Source organism: Struthio camelus, chromosome 16 (genome assembly GCF_040807025.1).
Source record: "Struthio camelus isolate bStrCam1 chromosome 16, bStrCam1.hap1, whole genome shotgun sequence".
NCBI classification, from domain to species: domain Eukaryota; kingdom Metazoa; phylum Chordata; class Aves; order Struthioniformes; family Struthionidae; genus Struthio; species Struthio camelus.
The window spans coordinates 10,827,759-10,854,994 of record NC_090957.1 but is presented as its reverse complement, the minus strand read 5'-3'; the positions used below and the strand labels follow the sequence as shown (position 1 = coordinate 10,854,994).

Genomic DNA, 27,236 nt, shown 5'->3' with positions numbered 1-27,236 from the left:
GTGGATTATGGCAGAGGCGTGTCTAGTGCAGCATAGGAAACTAGTCGCCTAGTTTTAGTCAAAATAATTACTTTTGGTCAGTTCGGTGAGGGCTGCTGGTTGGACAGAGGCTGGACTCCTTCCTGACACCCTGAGAGTGATATCAAAACCAAAACTCTCCCGGACTTCCCCGCTGACTTCTCTTCTGCCCTGGGAAGGAGTATTTTTGAATGGCTGCGCTTTTCCTATGTCTGCTTTCTTCTTTCCGTGGTGAAAACACATTAGAGATCATAGGAGCCCCCCCAAAATCTGCAAATCCTTTCGAGAAGGCCTTTGCCGCAGCAGTGGTTCCTGCTCCCTCCCTGTTACTTCTCTCCAGTGGGTCTGGCTGGAGGGAAAGTCTCCAACTGCTCGTGCGCACAGCGTTGCTGAACTCATGTCCGTGTGAGACTGTGTGTGTGCTGGGAGGGAAAGAGGTAGAGGTTTTTATCAGTGGTGTAAACTGTTATACTTCGACTGGGGGAAGACTTAGCATGTCTGTTCCTCCCAAGACACTGAGAAGGAATTGGAGGAAGAAAATGGAGGGTTATCAGCACTTGAGTAACAGTTTTGCATCCACGCTGCAGGGTAATCATGTTAGCAGCTGCCATCCTGTGTTTACTCACTCCAGCTTAACAGTTCCTCCTCTCCAGCGTTAGGAGTCAATCCATATCCATACAAATTTAGTGGGAGCCACCAAGTCCTCCCATCGGGGAGTTTTAAATACTGCCTTGCTACCACAGCCACCAAAGATTGGCACAAGAAAAGTCCCTGAGCTCATGGCGGGGTTGTCTTGCTTTGCTTCTATTTCAGAACAAGATCTTCTTCGTCAGGAACTAAACACAAGATTCTTGGCCTCCCAGAGCGCGGACCGCGGGGCGTCTCTCGGCCCACCGCCGTACCTGAGGACCGAGTTCCACCAGCACCAGCATCAGCACCAGCACACACATCAGCACACACACCAGCACACCTTCACGCCCTTCCCGCACGCGATTCCACCCACCGCCATCATGCCAACGCCAGCACCGCCCATGGTGCGTACCCCAGGCAGAAATGTGAGGATAAGTAGAGCACAACTCTATTCTTTATTACAAAATTAAATAATGATAAAAAAATTGTCCGGTTAAGGGGAAGGAAAATGCTGTTGCCCAGGTATTGCTGGCTAGGAGAGGAACGGCTGTCCCTTCCTCGCGGTTGTCGCATGTGTGATAGGTTCAAATGGTGGCGTAGAGGCTGAGGAACGAGGCCTGCTGACCAGAGGGACGCTAGTACTTGGGACCTGGTAGTGCCTTAAATGGTGCTGCTCTGGTGCCTGCTCCTTTTCCCGTCTCATACAGACCTTTCTTTAAATGAAGAAAGAAAACTCCAAACCACACTCCTGGTGGAAACTGATTTCCTGCAAATTTGTTTCTCTCTGTTGGTTGCCAAGTAATAGAAAACTAGTCTTCTATTTTACCAACAGAAGTGAAGCAACGAAATATAAAGTAACTAGTTTGTGCTTTGATCCCTTTGCAGTTTGACAAATACCCTACAAAAGTTGACCCCTTCTACCGTCACAGTGTGAGTTCTGTTACTCTGTTTAAAACTGACTTAACTGCTTTTCTGTAGTGGGCTGGGATCACGACTCAATAAATGGCAGAATGTTGAATCTCTCCCTAATCATCACTCCAGGATTTACCATTATCGCTCTTGGTTGCTTTGGCTTTTGAAGGCTTGCATTCGTGGTGCTTGTTTCTGATAAAGATGCGGTATCGTCTTTTCTGATCAAAAGATCTCTTGCTCATACACCATTTGAAGACAGGTTTGATGTGAGAAAGAGACAGAAGATCTGACTGTGTTACATGAAGCAGGATGTATCAGTAATTTCATCACTGTGTTTCGGTTGTGCCACAAACTATTAGACTGATATTTTTCTTAAGAAACTTGAAATGAAATGACAAACCATCATACCAATCCTTCAGGGGTAGGTAATCTAATAGTTTTCCTAATATATCATATTTTGTTTTATAAAATCTGAAAACTTGTCTGATCCTTCAGATTTCAAAGGCACATCTGATCCACTGGGCTTGTTATATTTTGAAAGCTCTGTTTCATGACAGCAATGTGAATCTAGCTGTACGTTAGATGTTTATCGAAGAGCTACAAAAAATATGTTATATGTTGATAAGTAAAATGAATTGTTTCTTAAAATTCCAGTTAGTTATCTTAAGGGTTTGAATCCAGTGATTCACTTACTGCTGAAATATGGGTTACGTTTCCTTTGTCGTATTGGCAGAGGCAAGTACCTGGTTGAATACAAAGAGAATTTGTGAATCCCATAGTGATATTTTGATGAGAGAAGGGGTACTGCATCAGCACTCAGAAATTTGCAAAGCACTTGGCTTTACATGTTGGTTTTGCTTAGAAGTGGAACTGGGCAAAAAAACTGGTTAGGATGAGAATATGATGCTTTCTGTTGTACCGATGAGACAGTTCCTGCTAACAACTTGTGCCTACAATACATGTGAATTGACCTATTAATTTCAGAGTCCTCATTTGAGTAACTTTAACCGTATGTGCATGTTTGCACGATCAGAGCATTAGGAGTATTGGGCAAATATTTAAGCCTGTGGTAATCACTTTTACTCAAAAGGGTGAAGCCACTTATTTGCATTGTTGTTTGCAAAATTGCACTCTTAATTGCTGAGCTTTACATGGATTTGTAAGATTGATGATCGTCAACGTGGCATGTTGACGCAAGCAGGAACAGGGATCTGGGAAACAGGTAAATGAATTTGAGACAAATAAAGCACAGTCATCAATACGAAACACGAGAAACGTGGAAGAGTTGCCTACTCTATACACTGTTCAAATTCACACTGACGTGCTATTTTAGAAATCTGATAGTAACTTGAATCCTATCACACTAGATTGTGGTATTGGCCTTTTAAAGTGGGGAAAGGCTTCACGCTGTGCCCCGTTAGCCAGTCAGCCAGGCTACTGAACTTGGTGGAGATTACACCAGCTAAGGTCTGGTCCACCATGCTTCTGCCACCTTTCCTTCAGGAAAAGGCTTGTGCTAATGAAGTTGTTGCACACTAGTCACTCTTGTGTCCGTTGGATATTTAACCAAGTTAATACTAGAAGATCAATGTGATGGCTACAAGTTATGTCGGATTAATAGTCTTGCTTAAACTACAGCAAGGTCATAGTAGCACGTGCATTTCAGTGATCTCTTCCAGTGTGAATACTGATAGCATAGGCAAAAGAAGAGCTGCTTGTATCAGTTGCTTGATCAGCTGCAGCATCAAAAAGCATACTTTTGCTGGCAAGGCTGCGTACATGGTAGGCCTTTTTCTCCGGTAGAAATATTGTGAAACTGTGGCATTTCAATAGACGTTTTTTTAGTGACAGGAGTTTCTGCTGTAGATCTGCATTAGGAATTTGGATGCACCTTAAGAAAAGCTGGCAATGTTTTTGAAGCTTGTAAAAAAATCACATATCCTATAAGTGAGCACTGCAGAAGAACAACAAGGTCTGTTTGAGGGTTAAAATCAGTAACTACAGGATAGCGAAAGCAGCTCACGTATAAGCTAACGTAGAGTTTTAAAACAGTTTTCTTTCTTGGCATCTTTGATTTTGCGATCTTTTTTTTTTTCAGGACTTTAGCACAGTGAGGAGTTACATTTACTTGTAGATGATGCTGGGTTAAGATTGCTAGTTTTGCAGTGCATTGCACCTGGCTCCAGGGGAGCTGTGGTTTCTAAATTTTCAGCTGAGAAAGCTGGAAGGGGAAAGTGCTGCTCAAAAGAGAAGGAATGCTGGGGTAAAAGGAGATACTGACTAAGAAAAATGTATTTTGAGAGCTTGAGGAATTTAACTGGCGCAAAGAGATCATGCAGATACGATCCTTATATTTTATGAATAATTGTGACCTTGAGGGAAGGTCACATTTAATTAACTTACCAGTTGTTATAAAACTCTTAGGAAAGCATTCCTTATTATTAGTCACAGCCAATAGAATATTAACTGTTATGTCTCTTTCCATCTTTTGAAATTAGTCCATTACACACAGAATTAAATGCAGAAGACGCTGGAGGATTTAAAACACATTTTAGTCATTAAAAGTTATTGTAAATGAGGACATGTGTCTCTTAATGAGTTCTCAAATGCCTACAGTTCAGTATCAGCTAATCTAGAAATGTTTTCTACATCACTGAAAGGAGCAGATCCAAATTAAATAGAATTAAAAACAACGATAAAAATACATTATGAAAGGAGACTTCAGATCATCCTTTTAAACTAAGAAAAATATTTGATACTTCTAAAATTCTGAAACATTTTCTCAACTCTCAGTAACTCTCAGTATATGAATAAATGACCTTAAAAGAGAAGCTAATGGAGGGGAAAAAGGATTAAGAAAAGCACATGCCTGTGCCTGGCATAAACAAATTCAGCAAAAGTGTGCGATATTGATTTACTCTGGAGCACGATTTTCTCAGTGTTTGCCCATTCCACCTGTCCAGTCTTTTACTTTGCCCAGTCCTATTTCTATTCAATTGGCCATTAACTCATTTATTTTGATCTTAAAAGTAGCATACAGTAGAGTGATCTTTGATGAGCTTTGTTCAGAGGTGAATTTTGATCAGCCAGATAACCCCTTTGCGTGTTTGGGTGGAGATATCGATGGAGCTGGCAGCGGACCCTGCTAGATCCTGAGGTTTCCCAGCGAGAACGTTTTCGTAGAGTGACGCTCTGAACCCGAACTCGTACCAGAAAGCAGTTCCGTGAATCGTCTCAGCATCTTCCGTGGAAGGGTGCACGTGAATTAACCGCGCTGAAGCACGAGTAAAAGATTCACGACCAGACCACAGAGACACGATTTGGGCATTATGGTTTACTTATTCCCCCCCCCACCCCCCCAGGTTTTTGTCTGCAACAGTGCAGAAAAGCTTTTTTTGCTAAGTTGTTTCAGAACAGATACGTTGAGATCAGGGGAGATGTGCACTTTTTTAAGCCTAATAGTCTGTCTTTATAAGAAGAATACTCTGAATTTTAGTAGGGGGTTCTGCCTCAGCTCTTTATCTAAATAATATTTTTTAACAAATCAGATTGTCTCTCTGCTGCTATTAGATGTGACAGGATATCCTCTCAGACAGGCTAATGAAGTAAGAATTGTGCATAGTTTCCTCATTTCCTACAGATACTATTAAAGTACTAAAGCACTAATGGAGTTTTAATGATACAATATCCTAGAACTCATAAGGGGTTTTTTTCCCACTTAAACAGTAGTTTTCTGAGTCTTATTTGGCTTAGTATTCTGCCTTTTTTCTTGAAATGGTTTACAAACTGAAACCATTTAAAGCACATACCCAGTTTAAAAATTAATAATTGCAAAAAAAACTAAGTCTCTCTTACACTATGTTGGCCTAATCTAAGGAATAGTTTGCTGGCTGCATGATTTTGGAACTGCTTTTAAGTTCTAAAGTAAACGTCATGACATTTGTGGACATTTCATTGACTGCCTTAACTAACATTGTTGCAACAAGATCACTTCTTCAGCGCTTCTCAATTTTCTCCATGTATCATTTCCTTACTGTTCCGTAGGAATGCTTTCGCTGTCTTGTTCAGCTTTTTGTCTTCATTTTAAAGTTAGCGTACATGTATTTATGTTGTTTTATCTTTTTTTACAGCTGTTTCACTCCTATCCTCCAGCTGTATCAGGTATTCCTCCCATGATTCCTCCTACTGGCCCTTTTGGCTCACTACAAGGAGCATTTCAACCCAAGGTAAAAAAATATATATATATTTCTATGTTTGTTACTACTCAGATATACCAGTGTTATGATCTGAGTTGCAGCAACCTCATTCTGCACAGGACAATTGACTTTTTCCAAATGTACTGGGAAGAGGTGTTATTTCTCTTTAGGTTCAGATATATCTACGTGCATAATTTTTATATATGTATATGTATAATGACATAGTTAACTTCAGAGCAGTATAACTAGTTCTTAGCTAACATACCTTTGTATAAGGTCCTGTAATAATCAGGATTTTAAGAAATCATGATTGTTATTGTTTACTCATTTACATAATTATCTCATAGCTTCGCCATATGGCAGTACACTGATTTACTTTTCCTATCGTTTGTGATAGCTGCGATAGCTAAACCTGATGAGTTTTGTTCCTTTTTTCTTTTGTTTTTGTGAAGTCACTCTTGATTTGTAAGTGGGAGGAAGTCAAATTGTGTAGGCTATAGTTTTTGCAACTGAAGACTGAAATCAGGACTGAAATTTCTGAGGAGAAGACACCTTCTCTGTTAAATTGGCCCATCCACTCTAATGACTGAATATGCAAATTGCAGTTCATTAGTGGAATTCTTCATATGTATGGTAATCAGACTGTTAACAACTCTGTTACTAATTGTTACTTAGACTGCAGCTGATTTCTTTTTTCTTCCTTCTAGTGTAGGAAGCTGCTCTGTCAAAATGTATTTCTTTCTCCAAAGGATGCATTTTGTTAGATTAGCTGAATATTTACACTCAAGTCATGGGAAAAGTTTAATTTTTTTCAACTGGATGTTGCCTTCCCCTAGCTGCACGTGTAGAGCCCTTGTAGAGTGACTAAAAAGCTTACTGGTGGATTGTGTGCTGACAGTGAAGTTAGCCGTTTTAGTCAGTTCCAGTGGATTACTGGTAAGCAGTAGAGCTCAAGCTTGCTCCTCCAAACACTACTTCAGACACTGTATGATACATATATTTTGCTAACTGGGTTTTGGATAATGGGAAGAATTTCCAAGGTAATTGTTGCTCTTTGCTCACGTTTCAGATTAAGTGATGGGGAGTTGGTGGACAATGAAAGTTTGAAAATTGAGATGATAATACATGTTTTCCTAAGTGATGATAACTGTTACGATTTGCTCTAATTTAAAAATTGTCTTCATTGCTTGAGCAATGTTAATTATAAAACAAATTGTTATTTATTATTTTTTCCATAATGTTTTACTTATTAATGCATTCTTTCTTTGTGGTGTTTCTAGACTTCCAATCCTATTGATGTTGCAGCCAGACCTGGAACCGTCCCACATACTCTTCTACAGAAAGATCCACGGGTCTGTAGGAAATGTTGTATTTGGCTAGAGTAAAGCTATTACTCCAGAAAATCTTGAATTCAAGAGCTTTCATCAGATTAACATCCTAGAACTGAGGCTTCGCCTAAAGTATTGAAGTCAATGAGAACGTCAGTAGTTGCATGGGAACAGTTGAGGCCTTATTTCTGTTTATCAATGGCAAAAGCAAACAGAGACTATGCAATGGAAGAGCGCCTTCCTGTCAGTTATTTGGCGTCCCTAAAACCTCAGGGGTAAAGGCATAAAGTCCAAATCAACTCTGAAATATACAAACCTCTTTGAGATTTATGTTTATACTCTGTAATTGTTTTTTAATGTGGGTAATGACAGTTATTCCCTTGATTACTGTATTATTGATTGCCCCAGTGAAATACGGATGCACTTGATTGATCGTTTGGCGCCGCTGTATTTTTAAGTTCTAGTGTATGTGAATAGAATTTATTGTCTCAGCACTTCATCTTTTAGCCTTTTTCTGTTCTTTATGACTATCAGTGGGTCAGTTGTCTATTTGAGTTCATGCACATTGGTTGCAATTAGCAGCATCATATTTTTAGCAGAACTCTGACAAAAGCAACAGGTAGCTCTCCAAAAATCCACATTGCTCCACTTTATAGTGCAGCTCAAAAAATCCACGTTGCTCAACTTTATAGTGCAGCTCAATTTTCTTTGAGTTGTGCCAAGTCCCAATAGTTTCGCTTGAATTGGTGCTGTAGTTGGGCTTTATACCAAAAGAAACTATGTGTTTTTATGTCTATTCATGCCATTTAATGGAAGAGATAACGATAGGCTCCTTCCATTAAGTCATTTAGCTTTATGCTTCCTTTCATCTAGTAGTGTAGTTTCGATTGTTTCAAGATAATGTATTTGTGCCATCACGGAGGCTGCAAAGAACCTCTTATGCCTATAACTCTCCTTCCCCTTTCAGAATTACGTTTTAAAAAAGAGCATCCAAACAAATCAGAAATACCGAATGAATTGAATTTTTTTCCCATTATTAATTATTGAAGTGTGAGGAAAAGAACGGAATAAAAAAATCACCTACCAGAAAAACCCAGGCCATTCGAAAAATAATGATGAGAAAATTGGCTTTTGTACGGACACTGTTTACCAACATCCGTTCCAGTGTGAAAGATATTTAAGTCAAAGCCAAGCCCTGGCAAAGAAATCATCGGGAAGGCGATCAGTCAGCATTGCCGATTTAAATGTACACGTAGAGCACCTAATACCATAGTCACTGAATGGACGCAGTCACTATTTTGTGATTGTCCATCCAAAACACCATTTCAGCCCGTTGCAGCCCCGTTCCTGATGAAGTGCATGAAAACGGGGCCCCGTCCACTCCCCGGGCTTCTCGCGAGCCACGCAGCTTTGAAAGATTAGAACAGAAGTTTGCCCAAAGGGTATATCTGTGGTTTTCTTGAGGATTAGTTAACTAGCCATTTTCATAGCATTAAATCAACAAATTAATGCTGATGCCAGAGGATAAAACGCTCTGTGTGAGGCTTGTTTAGTTGCTTGTCAACACTTGGGTACAACAGTCATGGGGGGGAGGGAGCTCGGCTCTAGCACACGGAGGCTAAGGACTAATTATTATCCAAAAGGGCTTCATTTGAAAGTAAAATGATAACATTTTAATTTCATCTCTTAATGAAGCAATACAAATTTGTTAATTAGAGCAATTGTTTGAGTGACAGGCATGTAACCAAGCTGTCATTTCTTCTTCACAGTTGACAGATCCGTTCAGGCCCATGTTGAGGGTAAGAAACCTTCTTGTGTTACAGTTTGTCAAGCTTGTCTTAGTCCCCACTGGGTTAAAGAAGCAGACTAATTATAAAGAGGTGCCGTGTTTTAGCTAGAGTATTTTGCACTGTGTGTGCTATGCAGCGTGGTCAGTCCTTTGCATGCATCTTGTGGTCACTTGAGGAAAATAACGCAGATTTAAAGCTGGGAGATGTCTGTTCTTCTCGCGCAACTCATGGCCACAGTGAATCCTAGAGCTTTAATATTGATAATCCTTCTATCGCGCTCGCTCACAAGGGTTCCTGAGCCAAATCCTGCAGACCTACCCCTCCCTTGCCATTTCTTTGCAGACTGAAGGATTTTGCTTTTTATTATTTAATGCAGGTTGTCAGTGGTATTCGATATGGTACGCAGGATGGCACTGCCTACCCAAGTATCTTACTGACAAATTTATACAGACAATCCAGTCCAAACACAGAATATCTTACAAATCAGGATTAGAATATCTTACAAATAAGGATTAAAAGATCCAGTTTTACAGCAATTCTGAAGCTTTTTTTAGTTAATTTTTCCATGAATTGGAGAAGGTTTAGATTTTGGTCATAGCAACCAAATGAATGCGTTGAGTCACTAGCGCACCCGATCTCAGTGAACGAGCAAAAGCTGGAGTTTAAGTTTTATGTGTGTGTTGTGCATGTGTGAGAGAGTGATTTTATTTTTGATTGTGTTTTTAATGGTTGGTTGATATACATCTCGCAATCGAAAGCAGATCCTAGGCATCAATTTGAGGATATCGGTAGCTTGAGGAGCTCCTTGCGTTCCTGTGACCATTGTTAAGTATATGCAGGAATCGTTAATTGTTTAGTTAACTACAGATAGGCACCTGATTAACAGGATTGGGGAAAGTTTGTCCTGTATGAGTCCTTTTTTAGACATGATTTCCAGATATCCTGAATTGAGTACAAAATCAGCAAAAAAGCCAAATAGCACTCTCTGGCTCTTTCCTCCCTCTCTCCTCCCCATGATTTAAAGTATGGTCACAGGAGGGAAGCAAGGAGCCACTTTAAGCTGTTTCACCTTCCCAAAGAGAGTGTATTGGTGGACTTGCAATTTTTCCAGTATACTTTTCAGCCAAAGATGTGTAGGTACGGACCAACAATTATATGAGGGAGTCAGATTCCTTTCGAAAACCACATTGATCCTCTTAAGTGCTTTTATTTTCATCTTTTGGTGGAAAGTCTCATCTTAGAAAAGTTGCGCTTTTAGAAATGAGCTTCATGTATAGTTGTGAAGCAGTCTGTCTGTTCAGAGTAGCTGCTAAGAAGCAAGTGATGCTGAAACGCATCACAGGCTGCATCAGAAGATGGGAAGAGTGCATGAACAGGAGCATGGGGTTTTTTGGAGAGAAGAGTGACTACTAGCATTCCTGGATATCCAGAAAAACTTCTCATCAAGGGATGAATTCTGTGCATGTCCTGTTCCCCAGGAGGACAGAGAAGGGAGAAGGTACCAGAGGGTGTTCCTTTGTTTTAAACTGGCTTGGTGGGGAGAGTCCCCTACCCCAAAACAAACAGCTAAGAGCTGGCAAACCCAATTCCTCTGCCAGTTTCTCAGGCCTCAGCCCAAGCTGGCACAGGAACTGGAGGAGCCAGAGCGCAGCGTGCGCTCTGGCTGTCCCCAGGGCCACGTGGGCCAGGGGCACCATGTCAACTGGCACCAGCCAGAGCAAGCCCCAGATGTTGTGGGGGAACCAGTTAGTGGAAGCCAGTTCCTTGTGAGCCTCTCCTCCTGGGGACACAGCAGAGAACCTGTGTCCTGGAGTGTTTTCTTCTGAAAAATGGCCCACCTCTGATAAGATCTGGGTAGAATTCTCATTATTTTTCAAAGGAAAGCATCTAACTGACAGCATTTGTTGCCTGTAACTAGAGTAAAGCATCGCAGGTCTTTGAAAGTTGCTGATTCATGTCATATCCCTTTGTTCTTCCAGAAACCTGGAAAGTGGTGCGCTATGCATGTTCACATCGCCTGGCAGATATACCATCACCAACAGAAAGTCAAGGTCAGTCCTTCTGGCACGCATGCATTTGAGATAAATTGCACAGTGGAAACCACTGAGAGGAAGAGTTTGCCTCTCGCTGTTAGCGGTTCTATGCCATGGGTAATGCCTTATTAAAATAACTGTATATAGCATTATAGTGTAACCTGTCGTTTTGTCATGGTGGCACACCTGAATTAAAAAATTAAAGGTGGCATCTAGCCAATTTGTAGCTAGAAGGAGCTAAACGGGGTGTGCCTGTGAGCTACAGCATTTCTTTTCCTTATAAGCATATCGAGATTAAATTTTTTTGAAGTGGTCCAGAGAAGCTAGGCTAGGTCTCCCATTCCTCTTACTAATGATCCAGGACAGAAGGCAGCACAGGGAGATTTCTGCTGTCCCCACTGTGTTTTATCCAATGTGGTTGCAGGGGCTCCCATCAAGTCTTTTTTCAGAACGCATCTCAAAGCTGGAAGATGGCACTTATAGATATCTGGGATGGTCAGGCAGACACAGCATATCAGATAGTAATGCTATCCAGACAGTAACTCATTGCACTGAAGGTGAAGGTGTGGAAATAATTTCTTTATTACACATGCCCCAGGATTTTTTTTCACTTACTATACACGTTCAGGTGATGGCTGTAATGCAACATTGCTAGTATGGTGGCCTGATAAGGGTCGTGGCCAGTTTGGGCTCCCTTGAAGCAGATAGAGAAACAAGTAATTTATTCATTCAATAATTAGGGTAATTTCCATTGTTACCTTAACCATATTTTCATTGCACATGGACTTTGCGATGAAGATTTTATTCCTGTTAAAATATTTTCACTATACTTGTCACTGAAAAATTCTGTGTTGCTCCTGAAGTTCTTAGCTAATTAAGAGTCATTAGAGGTTGGTGTTCCCTCCTGTTCATATTTCTGTTTCAGGAATCAGTAGCTTGTGTTAGAAAGTCAGATTAACAAGGAGTCCATAGCATTTTGCAGTCTGTGTATCCAAGTGAATTGTGTAAGACAGAGCTATACGAATATGAAGATGTTGAACAGCTACTAAAACCTGCAGCTAATAGAGTTTAAAAATAACCCTTTTAAACAAGGTTGACAGGTTAATTTGCTGCAGTAGACGTATCTCTCTCCTCTGCTTCCTTATGTTTCCCCTGCTAGTGATCTTCATTCATCTTCCCATTATCAAAAAAGACAAGATTATAGACCTGGAGAGTTATATGTCCTTTTTTTTTTTATTTTATTGAAAAGGTATTTTCTAGAATTGAAATTATTATTCCCAGGTTATCTGCGTCCTTGAATCTTCTCTGATTTGATATTCGGAGAGAGGTCATACTGATGTATTTATAACTCATAGTAAATGCCATTTTCACGCTGCCATTTCTTTTACCTAACGCTTTTTTACCCGTGCATGTTTAAAAAACCGGATAAGGCCTACAATTACAATAAAGGATGTCACTTGACTATTCGAGGCTGCAGACAATAACAATTCAAGAATAATTGGGAAATGTATGTCATTATTTCGATGCAATCAGAAAGTTAGGCATGGTCTGCGGTCAGTAAGCCGAGTAGGATTATGTCTATGTATGTGAGCTATCTGATTCCCACGTAGGAGAAAAGTCCTCTCCTCCGTATGCGATCTGGAAGTGTGAAATCTCTGTGGCTGAAGGCTTGCTCCAGATGCCTTCTCCTACTGACCCAAGCTTGTGAAGGTGCCGTTGGTTTCTCTGCACAAGCAGAACAGGCCGCCTTTGTGTGAACACAGAGCTGGGATTTACTCAGAGATCTGAAGTTGGCATACAGTGCTACCAGCCTGCTGGCAAGGGCTGGAAGAGGTGGTAACTACCCAGCCTGCTAGTAATGGCCTGCAGAGGACAACACTGGGCACCGAAGAAGCAGGCCAGAAGGGAAACTTTAAAACACAACCCTCCTGACCCCAGGAAAAATTGCACACAGCTGTAGCTGCTGTTTGCCTGCCTGAACCCTGCAGCAAGACTTGTGTAACCTGTCTGCACACCCAGGGAATTCCTCAGACGCAGGCAGGGTCAAACAGTCGCTGGGCGCAAAGCATTTTTACTCTGCTTCTTAGAGTGACCAGCGTATTCCTGTTAGAGCCTGGATTCGAGAGGGAATTTATGCACCATAACTGGCCCTCTCTCTTTTAGGAAAGGACTTACGGCCTGACATAACATGCCGTGAAATTAGTGCAGACATCTGCATTGATTGTAGTGGGCCTGGAATTAAGGTGTTGCACGTTTGCTGGACTTGAAAGACGTTCAGAAGGATTATCACAAAGAAGGTTGCTCTCCTGAACAGAAAATGGGCATAAAATAAATCTGACCAATTTTCTTTGGTACTATTTTAAGGTAAACCAGCACAGTCAAAAGTCTTTTAACAGGTCCATTATATTCTTGTTCCTCTTAAGATAGGGGATTTCTTTGTTATTAGGACACCGCCATTCATATGGCTGCAATGTTTCAATCGGCTTTTGTTATCTCTGAGTAATGCTTGTCAGAGGTTTATAGCTTGGTTGTTTAAAAAAAACAGTTCATAGCATAAGAAATCTAGTACACAGTCTTCAACTGAGGTATTTGTATTTTTAAAAGTTTCTTTAATTGTTCAAGCATTATGGGATTACTTAGGACATGCCCTTAACTGGAGCATCTTTTGCGTTTCGACATTTTTGAAGGCTGGTATCTCAAAACATTGAAAAAGCCCTTTTTTGTTCTTTTTTTTTTTTGCTCTTATAGCGACATAGGCGTTATTAGCACTTGAAAAACAGCTAGTAGGCATGCACATTAACTTGGTCATAACTTTTTAATATGCATATTTATGTCATTGTAATAGTCTGTTACTCTGAGCTGGCACAGTATTAAATATTGATTTATAAAGCGTAACATGCTCCAGAATTACTGTTAAGAGCTACTGGTTCAGTGTTACACGTTTGTAAATCCTTTCAACTGACCTGCACAATTAATCAGCAATCTGTGTTTAGGGAGTTCTGACAGCACAGGTAATTGGGAATTTGGTTTTCTTCTTTGTTCTATAAAACTATTGAGGTAGGAACCACTAACATGAGTGTATGTCACAAAGAAGAGCCCATCCTTCATCCACCTATTATTTTCAGTACAGCCACCTCAGCAGAATGATCTTAAAAAAGAAAGTCTGCTCGTTCTAATACCGTGCAAATAAGGACGGCAACGTGGAGTGCTTTGAATTTGAAGTGCAAAACAGTCAAAATGGGACTTCAGTTCTTTAGCCTGTAGTACACTCCAGCTGTAATTTGATTCATTTTAGTCCCTAGCTCGCTCAGTTGCCGTCTAAGAGGCACCAAAATACATCAAGTATTTCTGAATTGTGGCTTCACATTTAAATCTAATGTTTCTGGTGTCTGTCGACCTGCCTCTGCCTTAACTTTCTAGCATACGTGTCCTGTAGTTGAAAGAGGGTCATTGGCAGCTATGCCTGGTAGCAGTTGAGGCTTTCACCTTGCTTTTAACGTGCCTGCCCACACTGTATTAGGTCTAAATTAACAATTCTTTTTGGTTTTGCTTTTTTTATTAAGATAAATCTATGCTTATGGCTAAACAAGTGTTTAAAGCCGCTTTGAAGATATTTATGTTTATTCTTGAGGTTAGGTCTGCGCTGAAATGTTTTGCTCCAAAGGGATGCGAGCAAATGAGAAGACACTTTGCTGAATCTTATAGCTCCATTGGGAGCCCAAGATTTTCTCTGTCTGCCTTAGATTCTCCCTTCCAGGAGAAGAGCTGTGCATCTATGTCCAGGGGCCCCAAAATTAACACTGTTGTTAAAACATGAGTTAGTATGAATAAATTGCTATACTTACATGATTCTGAAAGTGCCTTCTACTCTTGTCTTTTAGGACAATCTCTTCCAAATGCTTTTTTTTTTTTTTTTGATTTCAGAAACAGATGCAGTCTGATCCACATAAGCTGGACTTTGGCCTGAAACCTGAATTTCTGAGCAGGCCACCAGGTCCCAGCCTTTTTGGAGCCATCCACCACCCCCATGACTTGGCCCGGCCCTCAACTCTCTTCTCCACAGCCAGTGAGTACTGAGAAGTGAAATCACCCTCTCATGGGGTACACATTAAAATACTAATCCTAGCCATGTAAAAAGAGAATTTCCTAGGTGCTTTGGCTTGTGAACTCTCTGCAAAACATGCCAGGGGCTATTAAGTCTATTTGATAAGTGTTTTTAAATGATGTCATTTTAAGCAACCTGCTGAAATGGCATACACGTAAATGGAGGGACATTTCACACAACGATATCTGATGCATCCTGGAGATGACAGGTTGGAAATACGCTGTAGATCACACCCGCTCTTTTTTTTCCATACTGAAACATTCGCCACTCCCTTATACGCCAGCTGGGAGTTTCTGTTTAGAAAGGTGGCTGTGATTTGCTTAGGATCCTAACCCAAAGAACCTCTGCAGCAGAATTTGTCTGCTTCGTGTAGGGCAACTTCTGCTCACATGAGCTGTCATTTAAGAAACGATAGTCAAGCCCAGAGCACAGTGAGTCCCTTTCTGAGCCCTCTGTTAGGAATTCACCCCAGTTGCTTTGTTTTGGCAGGTGGGGGTCATCCAGCCGGCACCCCTTTCGGCCCACCACCTCACCACAGCAACTTTCTCAACCCAGCTGCTCACTTAGGTAAGTGCCGTTCCAGATTCCCTCTGTAAATAACTAACTGCAAATGCAACTCAGAAGTAACACGCAGGCGTTTTCTGCCCCCACTATCTTACCGTGGTCTGCTGTGGCCTCTTACATTGTCAATACCAACTGAACTGACGACTAACTTAGTTCTTTCCTTACCCAAAGGAAAGTGGGTCCTTAAGATGTTGTGATCTGGCCTCAGAACAGCTCAGTTGGTGAAAAACAGCAAGTACACGTTTAAAAAAGGAACCATCCAAGTCACCTAGTTGCCTCCCAACTTAGCGGTGTTGTAATAAGGCAGTCTGCTGCCTTGAGGAGTGTCAGAGATCAAGACTCATTTTATGGTATTGTATTTTTCACAGGGAAGGGTTTGGGAGGGTCGCTGAACTGACACAGCAAACTCAAGATGTAGGTTTCTCATTCTGCACTAGCAGCCATGTAGCTGCCCACAAAAGATGCTAGGTTTGCCCTTCCTCTTTCTCTGTGGTTGTATTTATCAGTAGTAGTTTCATCAAAATCATTAGACTTCCCCAACATAAAGTGAGAAGAGGATTTGTTTCATACTGCTCACCTACCAGATCAGATTAGCCAACCGTATTCTATACAGCTTAGCTACTGAAAGAAATTGATTCCAACATTTTTCAGAGTTCATACTAATTTTTCTTACAGTATTAACAATAATTATCAAGAGCATTACATAATGGCCAGGTCACCATGACATATCAATAGAAAAGGACATTTTACTTATATCCTGGCTACGGCTTAGGAGACATGACTGAGGCATGGTCTAAAGGTGCTCTGCACAGAGTTGCCGGAGTTGTTAGTAATAGAGCCTTGCAAGCCAGGGACATTTCCTGAGAAAGGCCATGGCAGGAATTGGAAGGAATTGGAAATGGAAGTGAGTAAAAGGGAATACAAGTGGAGAGGGTTGCGGGTTTTAAATGAATTGTCTACTGTTGCTGAAATGCAGTCCTCAGTACTGTATATATTTTAACATCTTGTTTTTGTCTGAAGTGGAATTTCCTTCTAGTAGGATGTGTACTGGCATTAAAAAAAGAAAAGTAATATTGTATTTCCCACCCCCTCCCAAGTGCCAGTGCATTCTGGGAGGACGATGTTCAACTGCCGATGGACACGGACCAAGCTTTCAGGCAGACATAATGCAGCTGGATAACGCACTAATGCTTTATCACAACTACCAGCATGTCAGTGAGCTTCAACTGTTTCCCATTGGTTTTCAGAGCCTTTCAATCGACCAGCTTCGTTCAGCGGTCTCACTGCAGTGGGTAGTAATGCCTTCGGGGGACTTGGGAACCCGACAGTTAGTGAGTAACCTCTTTGCTTACGAATTCTTGTTTGCTGTGTAATTCAGGGTATTGAGCGATGGTGGCTGTTTGCTGTCTTTACCAGTTGCTTAGGTCGCACACTCGTAAGGGATGGGAATTTGAAAAGCAGCCTTTTTTCTTTTAAATAACAATGTTTTTTAGTCCTCACTAAATTATTTTCTCTTAGTTCCTTCGTAGTTTGGGTTCAACATATTGCTAAATGTCACCATTACATTCTTTAGTCCAAAAAGTAAAAGAATATAGAACCCACGAGTTTAAAGGAGTTTGTGAAATCCTCGTGGTTTTATTGCATGGTCAAAAGTAGTTAATGTGCTGCTTATTTGTAATCCCTAGCTGTGGATGGGAACTTTTTTTTTTTTTTTCCTGTGCCTGGAAAAGATCACTAACCTGCATTTCTTTGTCCAGGATCATCAACATTTCTCTAGATTTGGCCAGTCACAAAAGACCATCCTTTTAAAAACCACTCTCTTTCTCCATACTTCAAATCCGGCATGATTTTGGTCACATATTATTTTCCTTTGGTTCAGGATCAAATGCAACAACTTCCATTATTTATAATTAGTATAATGATTGTTTCCTAGTGTCGCCAAAGTATTTGGAATAAGGATAATTGCAGTGTTATCCTAATACTTCGTCCCTTGTCAATTTTATCCACAGAATTTCCAATTAAAACAGCTGTCAGATGCCTGCCCATTTTTAGGAATGAGACCCTCTAATGAATCTCTGTTAATTTCCTTTCCTTTTCCAGCTCCCAATAATATGTATTCATTTTAACTCTGAGTGCTGTAAAAGTTTTTTTGGTAAGTACCTTCACTAGAGCATACCTTTTTCTTAAACCTTTTTGTTTTCCACTTCACCATTTCAGCACCCAACTCAATGTTCGGCCACAAGGATGGCCCCAGTATGCAGAGCTTTAGCAACCCTCACGAGCCCTGGAACCGGCTGCACCGAACTCCTCCTTCGTTCCCGACCCCTCCGCCCTGGCTGAAGCCAGGAGAGCTGGAGCGCAGTTCATCTGCTGCAGCTCATGACAGAGATAGAGATGTAGATAAACGAGACTCATCTGTTAGTAAAGATGACAAAGAAAGGTACGAAAGAACACTTCCAAGAATTGTCTAGTTCAAAGCGTGGGGCTCTGTTCCGCTTTTAACCCTTCCCAGCCTGGCACATTGTTAAACCAGAGCTTCGGCAGAGGAGCGCCTGCAGAGCTAACGCAGTCCTTGCCTATGATGCTAGGCTGGCAATATGGAAGACAGAGATTTCTAATTCAGGTGTTTCCTGCTACCTCTGTTTCTCTTCTTGCTTCCACCACAGCTCATCAGAAGTAGCTTTGCTGGAGCAGAGTTCAGCTGGTGTCAAGCGGTAAGAGAATCAGACCCATACAATCTCTTGCCTTGTGGGTCACATTTTCATAGGTTTTTTTGAAGACTTAACATGTAGATAGGTGCCTGACAGGATGAAAAAGGGGATTATGAATTCTATCAGACACATATCAGCTCCTTTGAATCCTTAAATACCTTTGCAAATCTGACCCTATCTGCAAAACAAGTCCCCCTCCCAAATGGTCTGACCAGAGGGAGCACTGCTAAAGTTGTAAAACTGCAACACTAGAAAATGCGCTGCACTGGTATGTCATGTTGCGGTACTGCAGCAAGTTTGAGTGCCTGCAGTTCATTAAATCAGCCTTCTGTCCCCTCAGGAAAGCCACACACGTGCAGGCACTGCTGTTACACACCTCCAAGCGCAGCTTTTATTCCATGTGTCACATGGACTTGCAGTCTAACATGTCCAGGCTGGGAAGGGTTAATGAAAAGCAAAACCTCGTCTTTTTTTTTTTTTTTTTTTTTTGTCAGGACTGTTCCCATTATACAGTTAACTCAGTAACAATTCCTCTTAACATTTAAGTACCAAATTATAAGAATTTGCCATTCAGCAAGTGTCATGCCTTCCTTGGAAAAATGTAGAGAGGCTGATTTCAGCTTTTTCAGTTGTGGCTTAATGGCTTTCCTGTTAAGTTTGCACATTACTTTACTACATAATGGCTATTTGTTTCTAATTTTTTAACATAAAAGAATATTTAGGAGATGTGCTTTTCTGACTTCGCTGTCACTAACACAAATATACGCATTAGTAGCCTTTTCTAAAAGAAGTTATGCTAACACATTAGATATTCTAAAAAAACATTTAAGAACTTTTCTACGTTATTGTAAAATGTGAAGAGCAAGCCACACTACAGATCTTTTCACCTACATTTTCCATTTGGAATATTTTCTGTTTGGTAGCATAGCTTCATTATTTTCATGTCTGGTTTTAATGCTTCAAAATAAATTGCTGTTACAAATTGGGGATTCTGTCCTGCGAAATGCTTAAGCATGTGAGTAACTTTACTGGCTTGAATGGCAAAGCATTTTTGTTACTAATGATATGGGTCGACTGTAGAATTATGTGATTATTTCAGTTGCTGTTTTGTTGTTTTGTTATGAAGTGTTCCTGCTGAAGAAAATCCCTTTCAGAAATACATTCCTTGCAAGCTGCTTTGGCATTGCCTGAACTCCATATCATAGCTCAAAACATATTTATTTTTAATAATTTGAGAGCTTAAAAAATGACCGTCATTCATACTTCATACTTCTGCACAATTACAGCTGCCAGTTTAGTACAATAATGTTTTTGCTGATCTAGCATTGCTATGCATCCATCAATTTGATTTTTCAAGAGTTCTACTTTGCAGCATGCTCACACTGTTGCCTGTATGAGAAGATGCTGAAAATCACTTCCTGGAAACCTTCTCTCTCTGTAGATAATGGCTACAGTAGCTTGTGAGCCTCTCGTACCTATTCGTCTATCTTCACCCAGCAGCATGAGGATGTAGCCTCGCTTTCTAGCTGAGCTCCCACTCTCTATTTTAGGCTAATGTGCCCAAACAGGAAGAACTGGGAATCTCGCCCCTTGAGTTCTGATATGATTTCATCTCAAAATCACCTTGTCGTCAAGGGTCTAACTTTTATCTGCCCCCAAACTGGGCATTTAGCCAAAAGCCTTCATCTGGCTTTCTTCTGTAATCAGAGGAAAGGCACCTCAGAGGTACCTCTTGACTTGGCATATCCCAGTCAAAGACAGGTACCAGTGGGGTGGAGTGAATCGCCCTCCGGAGGCATCAGTCGCTCTTCCCTGAGAGCTTGTACAGCCAGGGTACCGCAGCGGTTCCCTGTCGGCAACAGTGAGATACGGGACATCCTTCCCAGGGAGTTTAGATGGTAAGAAACTAGCATGAGAGAACCTTTCCCAGGTCCAAGATTGGCTGCTGTGCTCTGATACGGTCCCCACTTTCTCTTGAACCATTGTTTGCAATGTTTTATCTTTGATTTTAAGGACTCTGCTACTCCAGTCCAGCATTAGAAAACAATCAGTAAAAGTAGCTAGTAAACAAAGTAGGATGTGTTCCTTCTCAGTGGTATTTAATTTCAAAAATGTCACTGAGCAATTCCGTTCAAACGATGACAGTGATGTGTATGTAATCCTAGAGCATTAAAAAATAACAAGAATCTATTGATTTCTTTCTCACCATAAATGAAGAAAAATATTTGTCATAAGATGTCTTGTGCAGTATCTTTCAGTGTAGCATACAGCCTCAGAACATAATTTATGTAGTAATAATTAAGTGAATTTGAGAACATGATCTTAACTTTCACATTTGGGGAGACTGAGGCTTAGAGCTGTTCCCATATTAACCTAAAGAGCCCATGACAGATCTGAATATAACAAGATGTTAATGATTCCCTCTCTGACCACTGAACTACAGCATACTTAAGTGAGCTACAGAATAATCAATAGCCTCTTGAGATGATACCATCAATATAACTGAACAGGGTGGAATTGGAAAGATAGATGGTTATTTCGGTTGCAGAAGTTTTTCTTTAGTTACAGAAAATGCCCATTATTTTCTCTAAATTTATGCCCGATTTAAAATACTTGAATTACATAGAAAATTGATTAAATATCAGTGAAAGGACTCAATGAGCTCCCCTAGTGATATAAAACAATTAAGGGTGCCTTCTAAACGAGTCCCACAAGCGAAATAAATAAAAGACTGGGGACCGCAGAGTCCACATGCCAGTGCTTTCTCTGGAAAGCAAGAGAATTGAGTCTTCCTGTTTAGAAGCGTTCACTGGAGTGCCTTGACACCATCTCACTGTGCCCACATCTGGAAGCTGTTAAATCAAATGCCTCAGCTTTTGGTGGAGAGCAAGAGGAGGGAAATTAGAGCCAGGATCCAATTTCCGGACTGTTTAGAGCACAGTCAGTCAAAGCAGAGCCTGATACCAAGAAGTTAATTGGTAGTCAGTGCAGAGTAGGCTGTACTAGTATCAAATGCTCCAACTTCTAAATGTTTTCTAACAAACAGTTGCATTCTGGACTTTCTCAGGCCTCCCAGAGATCCTCAGATGTGGCCCATAAAAAGACAGTTTCAACGATTAAGCCTAGGCACAGCAAAGGCAGAGATACTTTCGGCGAGGCTCCTATATGAGAGTTTCCCATTTCAAAGATTATTTTTTTAGCAGTTGCTGCAGTTTCACCCTCCAAAAATACCTACAGCTTACAGGTAGAAACCTTATGCAGTGCAGCTCATTAGCAAAGAAGTAGTTAGGAAACACCGTATAGGTGAAGGACCAAGGACCACGTTAAAAGTCACTGTCAGAGTTGCCTGTCAACCAACCAACGTTGCTCATCTTGTCTAGAATGAGTTTCAACTTACCGGCCTCATCTGAGCGTGTTCAGATTACGAATTGCTAAGCAGAAATGCATCGCCCACAGGAAAACATGTAAACCAGAGCTGGTTTGGGACTTCAGACTACCTTGCTGCCTATCCCTCACTTTGCATTGAACAGCATGGTGTCCATCATCCCTTGTGGAAGAGAATTCTCATGCCTAGAAAACGACATGTGTTCGACACGGAAATACCTGTGGATGTCATTACGGAGAGACTCCAACTCACCGGTGAATTTAGGAAACTTTAGGACTCCCTCTGAGACCAACTGAAATTAGTGAGAGGTGAAAATCACTGGATTTGAAGAATTAGTTTTACCTTTATGAGGCGGACTCGCTAGAAATAGCAAAGCTATTCCATTTACTGTTGCCAGCAACTGTGCCCATAACAACAGTGCTTCCTAAACACAGTTGATACAGGATCCATTCAGATATTTAGTGGTTGTCCACTGACAGGAGATTATTCTCTAACCTTTTCTGCAGCAAAAATAGATTTGAAAGATCAGAATGGAAAGAATTCAGGATGTTTTGAGACTTCTTGGCAGTGTCAGGGAGATGCATTGGCCCAGACCCTTCTCTGCCTGCTTTGCCCCAAAAAGGAAGGTTAGGAAAAGAGCTGGTACTCTGAGAAGTAACCGACTCCAAAGAGGTGATGTTTTGAGAGCCAGCAGAATTGATGGGCATATTGTGTGGATTCATCTCTATCCAGAAAATCAGCACAATCTATGCATTATGGCTGCCTCAGTTACAACACCTGCATTGAGGCTCATTTCACACTTAACGCCTGTTCAGAGAGAGAGGGGTTCTCGCCATCAGCAGTAGTGTCCTGAGAGGTATTTTGTTTTCAAGTGCTTTTCAGTTTTAGGAAGTAAATTGAATTGTGAGAAGTAAATTGAAAAGAAGGAACTAGAAAGATGAAGACAATGTAGATAAGGAATTAAGAATGTATATAGGTTTAGAAATTAAAAATAAGTCAATTGAACAAAATGTTGTCCATTTTTCTAAATGTATTCTTAATAGGAGAAGTGGGTAAAATCATAGTAACCATGTAATTTGGATTTAATTGCCTTACCTTAGGATGAAGTTAGCATGATTTTATTTTTCTCTGTTCCCCTTTGAAACAGTTAAGGCTGTTTTCTTAAAGCTATGCCTATTAGAGCTAGATTCCCTGGGAGCCTGCTGTTGACTTCAGTGTTTGGATTCTCAATCAGATTATTCACAAAGCAGCTTCAGGGACCTTCCTTCTCCTGACTCCAGATACTAGAATAGGCCTAGTTTAGAGATGGGATGTTCTTCCGGTGTTGTGGGTGTGCAAAAGGATCAATGCATTAAACTGTGCATGTTACTAGCCTTCTGCAAAACAATGATTAGAAAGCAAGACACCCTAGAAGCTTTGATTTATTTGGAGAGCGTCTCAAGCCTTAATGTTTACACTGCTCTTTCTTCTAGGGAGAGCATTGAGAAAAGACACTCCAGCCATCCTTCGCCAGCACCTATCCATCCAGTAAGCTCCCTCGGACATAATCGCAGCTCAAATGAGCAGATCAGGAGCCATCTGAATCCCGAGGTTCGAGAAAAAGAGAAACCTAAAGAACGAGAGAGGGATCACTCCGAATCTCGGAAAGAAATTAATGTTGAAGAGCACAAGGTGAAGGACAGCTATATTTCGGAGAAAGAAGGCCTGAGCCATGAAAGCCGAGTGGTGGAAGAGTCTAAGCAAATGTCCAGGGTTCCTTCACCCTATGCTAGGCCCCCCGTTGTGGAGAGCACTAGGCCTAACAGTACTTCAAACCGTGAGGCTGAGAGGAAGAACGAGCCAGCGTACGATAATCCGAAGAAAAGCAATGAAGTCAAAGTGAAGGAGGAGCGAAAGGAAGACCATGATGTTCAGCCTGAGGGCCCTCAGACTCATAGGTCATCTGATCAGCCACCGCCTATATCTACATCTAATGTCCATCCAAGTCCTTTAGTGTCTATGCCCATGACTGTAGGTGTAACTGGTATACATCACATGAACAGCATCAGTGGCCTGGATAGGACTCGCATGATGACCCCTTTTATGGGAATTAGCCCAATTCCTGGTGGAGAACGTTTCCCCTATCCTTCTTTCCACTGGGATCCAATGAGAGATCCCTTAAGAGATCCTTACAGAGAGCTAGATATTCATCGGAGAGACCCCCTGGGCAGAGACTTTTTGTTAAGAAATGACCCCCTTCATCGTCTTTCTACGCCAAGATTATATGAAGCCGACAGGTCTTTCAGGGATCGGGAGCCTCACGACTACAATCACCACCACCACCACCACCACCCTCTCTCTGTTGACCCTCGACGTGAGCATGAGAGGGGCAACCACCTGGAGGATAGGGAAAGGTTGCACATGCTCAGAGAAGACTATGAACATGCACGCCTGCACTCAGTTCACCCTGCCGCCTTGGATGGGCACCTGCCTCACCCAAGCCTAATCACACCAGGACTTCCTAGCATGCACTACCCCAGAGTCAGTCCTCCGACGGGACACCAAAATGGCATCCTCAATAAAACTCCCCCCACAGCAGCTCTCAGTGCCCCTCCACCTCTTATTTCTACTCTGGGACCGCGGCCTGGGTCTCCCAGAAGGACTACTCCTCTGTCAACAGAGATGAGAGAAAGGCCGCCTTCTCACACCCTCAAGGACATAGAAGCTCGATAAGCAGACTGAAACTGAATCAAAACCATACAAAGAGGGACAGGACATTGTAAATGAACATAATATAAAGACCTTCTTACTAGTCATTGATACAGACTGGGGGATGTGACCCACTGTACCATATGTATAGACCTGAGTGCAAAGATTTTGAAATGGTTTTTTTGTATATTATATGTTGAAATTTTCCAGATCTTTTAGCCAAGTCCATATGTTCTTCGTGTCTCCTACTCTATTTTATTTCTAGTTTAAAATTTCAAAATTTGAACTGAAGAACAAGACATTAATCCAAATGATTTGACTAGAAACAAACCACCACCAATGACAACCATACAAAGCTCTTTCAGACCAGAAGTGAAGACAATTGTAGATATTTATGTAAAAAGATTGCTTCATGGGTTAATGGTTCATATATGCAAAAAGGGTAAGATGAAAGCTTTACTTTGTACAAATGTAAATAGATAAAATTAAGTAACATAATACATTAATACTTCTTAAACTGTGCTATTTGCAAACTTAATATTGATCAACACAGTCTGCTTATGCTGTGTTACATATATTGTTATAGACAGCTAAACCCCTTCAACTATGCAATGAATTTTAAGGCTTTTCACAAAAGCCTTTATAACTCAAAGGAGCCTTTTCAACACACAACATAATTAAAGTCATATTTTCCCTGAACAAGCTCATCTATTATAGAAACCTCTTTCTCTTGCTTGTTTTGGTGAAGAAACAACCCATTAGAAGTGTAAGTTTTCTGTCTGAACCCCCACATCAACATGCTGATGTTACTGTAGCTCATGTATTCCTTAGAACGCGTCAGGTTAGCAAACTGTAATCACTAATACTGTAGTCATGACATATGGTTTTTCAGTCACATGAATCTGGGTTATATAGAGTAATAATCAAATGCTGGATATTTTCCAGAACTTTTGTCACTTAACCTGTCAAATTTATTTTTGAAAGAACATCTGGTTATAGCCATTCATGTCTGTTTTTATCAGTAGTGTGTCATTTTTATCTGTACACACACTTTTTTTTTTGTTAAGTGATTTTAGCTACATTGAAACAAATCCTACAAGAAAGCTAATACTTTTCTAAATGATGGATGTGTTTTCATTGTGGATCAGTAGTTGAATTAACTCCAATGCAGATTTCATAATGCAATTTATTGTATTTCGATTGGTAATAAAGTCTGTGAATAGTTAACAGGTCAGCCTTGTTGTTCCCTAATCATAGAAGACATGAAATAACATGAAGAACACGGTCCTTTTTAAAAATATGCATCGATCTTCTAAAATCTCTGTCTTTTCATAACACACTTTTTTATAATGCGTTAAGTTTCTTGTCTAAATATTTGGAGAGAATATGACTTTATCAGAGAGAATTCAATACCTTGTCTACTGGACTGTAAAATATATGTATGAAATAAAATTAGTTCCATTGGTCTTCTAGTGTATTAAAGTGCTATCTGAAGTTGTTATCCTGTTTTGGCAAAAAAAAAAAAGAAAAAAAAGTTAACTACAGACAGTTGTTTCTAATGATCAGAGATCTATTTTAGTAGTCAACTGAAGGTTTAGTTGTGAGCTTCAGATTTTGTGAACTCCAGATGTTGTGCAGTGTTTTTTTTTTAAAGAACAAAAGGAAAAATACAAAAAAAACCCCAACCCTGAAGAATATGTACACTGGAACCGTAGTGGTAGCTTTCAGTATTGTAAAGAGATTGTTATATACAAACCTTTTTGCTGTTTATCCTGTATGTAATAAAAGTCCTTTCTAGATCCTATGTGAAAAGAAAAGTGAAGCGGCTCTCAATCTTCAGCATGTTTCCTCATCAGCGAAGACTTGTGTAATGTAAATTGTGCCATGTTATTAAAAAATGTGAACTAAACTGCTAGGTGCTTCTTTGTGTGGAGTACCCCATCATTGCTATGGGGAAGAATTCATACTTTTTCCCAAGAGTGGGTTTTTTTGTTCAGAGGAAATAGCCATTAAAAAAGGAAAAGAAATGACAAACTTTTATGAGCCATCTTATAAAAATGCTTATAGTCATCAGGAATAAAGGACCAAAAAGGAGATCAGATCCTTGGCTTTTCCAGATTCTCCAAGATCTGTTAACACTCTACTTACATGAGCTTTCAATTAAGTGGCCAATTGGTCTTTCGACTTAGGCCCATACTTTAGTACGTGGCTGTATGCAAGCCCTTTTTGTGAATTGGTGCAGTTCCCCGCAAGCCAGTGGCGTTTTACTAGTTCACATGAGCTAAGGATATGGCTCTCAATTACTGTGACGGATTTGTACATAACTGCATAAAAGACATTGATAAATAGGATATTCTTTATAATTTGTACATAAACACATTCTTTCTTGCAAGTCGGTCAGTTCTTCATAGTACTGCTTTCATGGTGTCCTTTTCTGGAAAAAAAGAAAAAAAAAAAAAAAGCTCCTCTGATGCATCATTTCCAGGGCCGCCTTCTAGTTTTTGTTGGTTACAAGCTTGTTGCAAACACTTCAGAAGCCTTTCTCCAAGTTACTTTTTGCAGAAGTAATTTGAGACACAGAAATTTGCCTTCTTGTGCAAGACTAAGGAAAGCCTTCTTCTCCCTCAATAACTTAGTTTTGGGGAGCAATTAAATGTATGCAGCCATATATTCAAGTTGTTTGGCTTTGTTTCCCTTTCTACCCCTCTAGCATTTCTGTCCATACTCTACTGTTATTCCCATGTACATCTGGTGAAAGTGAAATTTCTCTGGATTTCAACCATATACATAAGAGAAAAGAATAGCCCTGTCTTTTTTTTAAAAATCCAGTTAAGTGTGAATTGTGCATGTTCTCAGCAGCAATGTACAATAGTTGC

General features: G+C 40.6%; 1 protein-coding gene across 2 annotated transcripts in view; it reads left to right on the top strand.

Annotated features, from left to right (window-relative positions):
• Nucleotides 1-26,269, top strand: part of AUTS2 (activator of transcription and developmental regulator AUTS2) — a 787,788-nt gene extending 761,519 nt beyond the window's left edge. Inside the window, exons 9-19 of one of the 2 annotated variants that reach the window (XM_068909849.1) lie at nt 832-1,073; nt 1,534-1,578; nt 5,691-5,786; nt 7,037-7,108; nt 8,854-8,883; nt 10,854-10,925; nt 14,832-14,973; nt 15,502-15,579; nt 16,824-16,907; nt 17,794-18,016; nt 23,145-26,269. In XM_068909849.1, coding sequence (XP_068765950.1) covers nt 832-1,073; nt 1,534-1,578; nt 5,691-5,786; nt 7,037-7,108; nt 8,854-8,883; nt 10,854-10,925; nt 14,832-14,973; nt 15,502-15,579; nt 16,824-16,907; nt 17,794-18,016; nt 23,145-24,384 — 2,324 coding nt within the window. In that variant the 3' untranslated portion in view covers nt 24,385-26,269. The remainder of the gene's footprint in view (nt 1-831; nt 1,074-1,533; nt 1,579-5,690; nt 5,787-7,036; nt 7,109-8,853; nt 8,884-10,853; nt 10,926-14,831; nt 14,974-15,501; nt 15,580-16,823; nt 16,908-17,793; nt 18,017-23,144) is intronic. The other variant, XM_068909850.1, reaches the window with a different exon arrangement.
• The last annotated feature ends 967 nt before the right edge of the window (nt 26,270-27,236 follow it).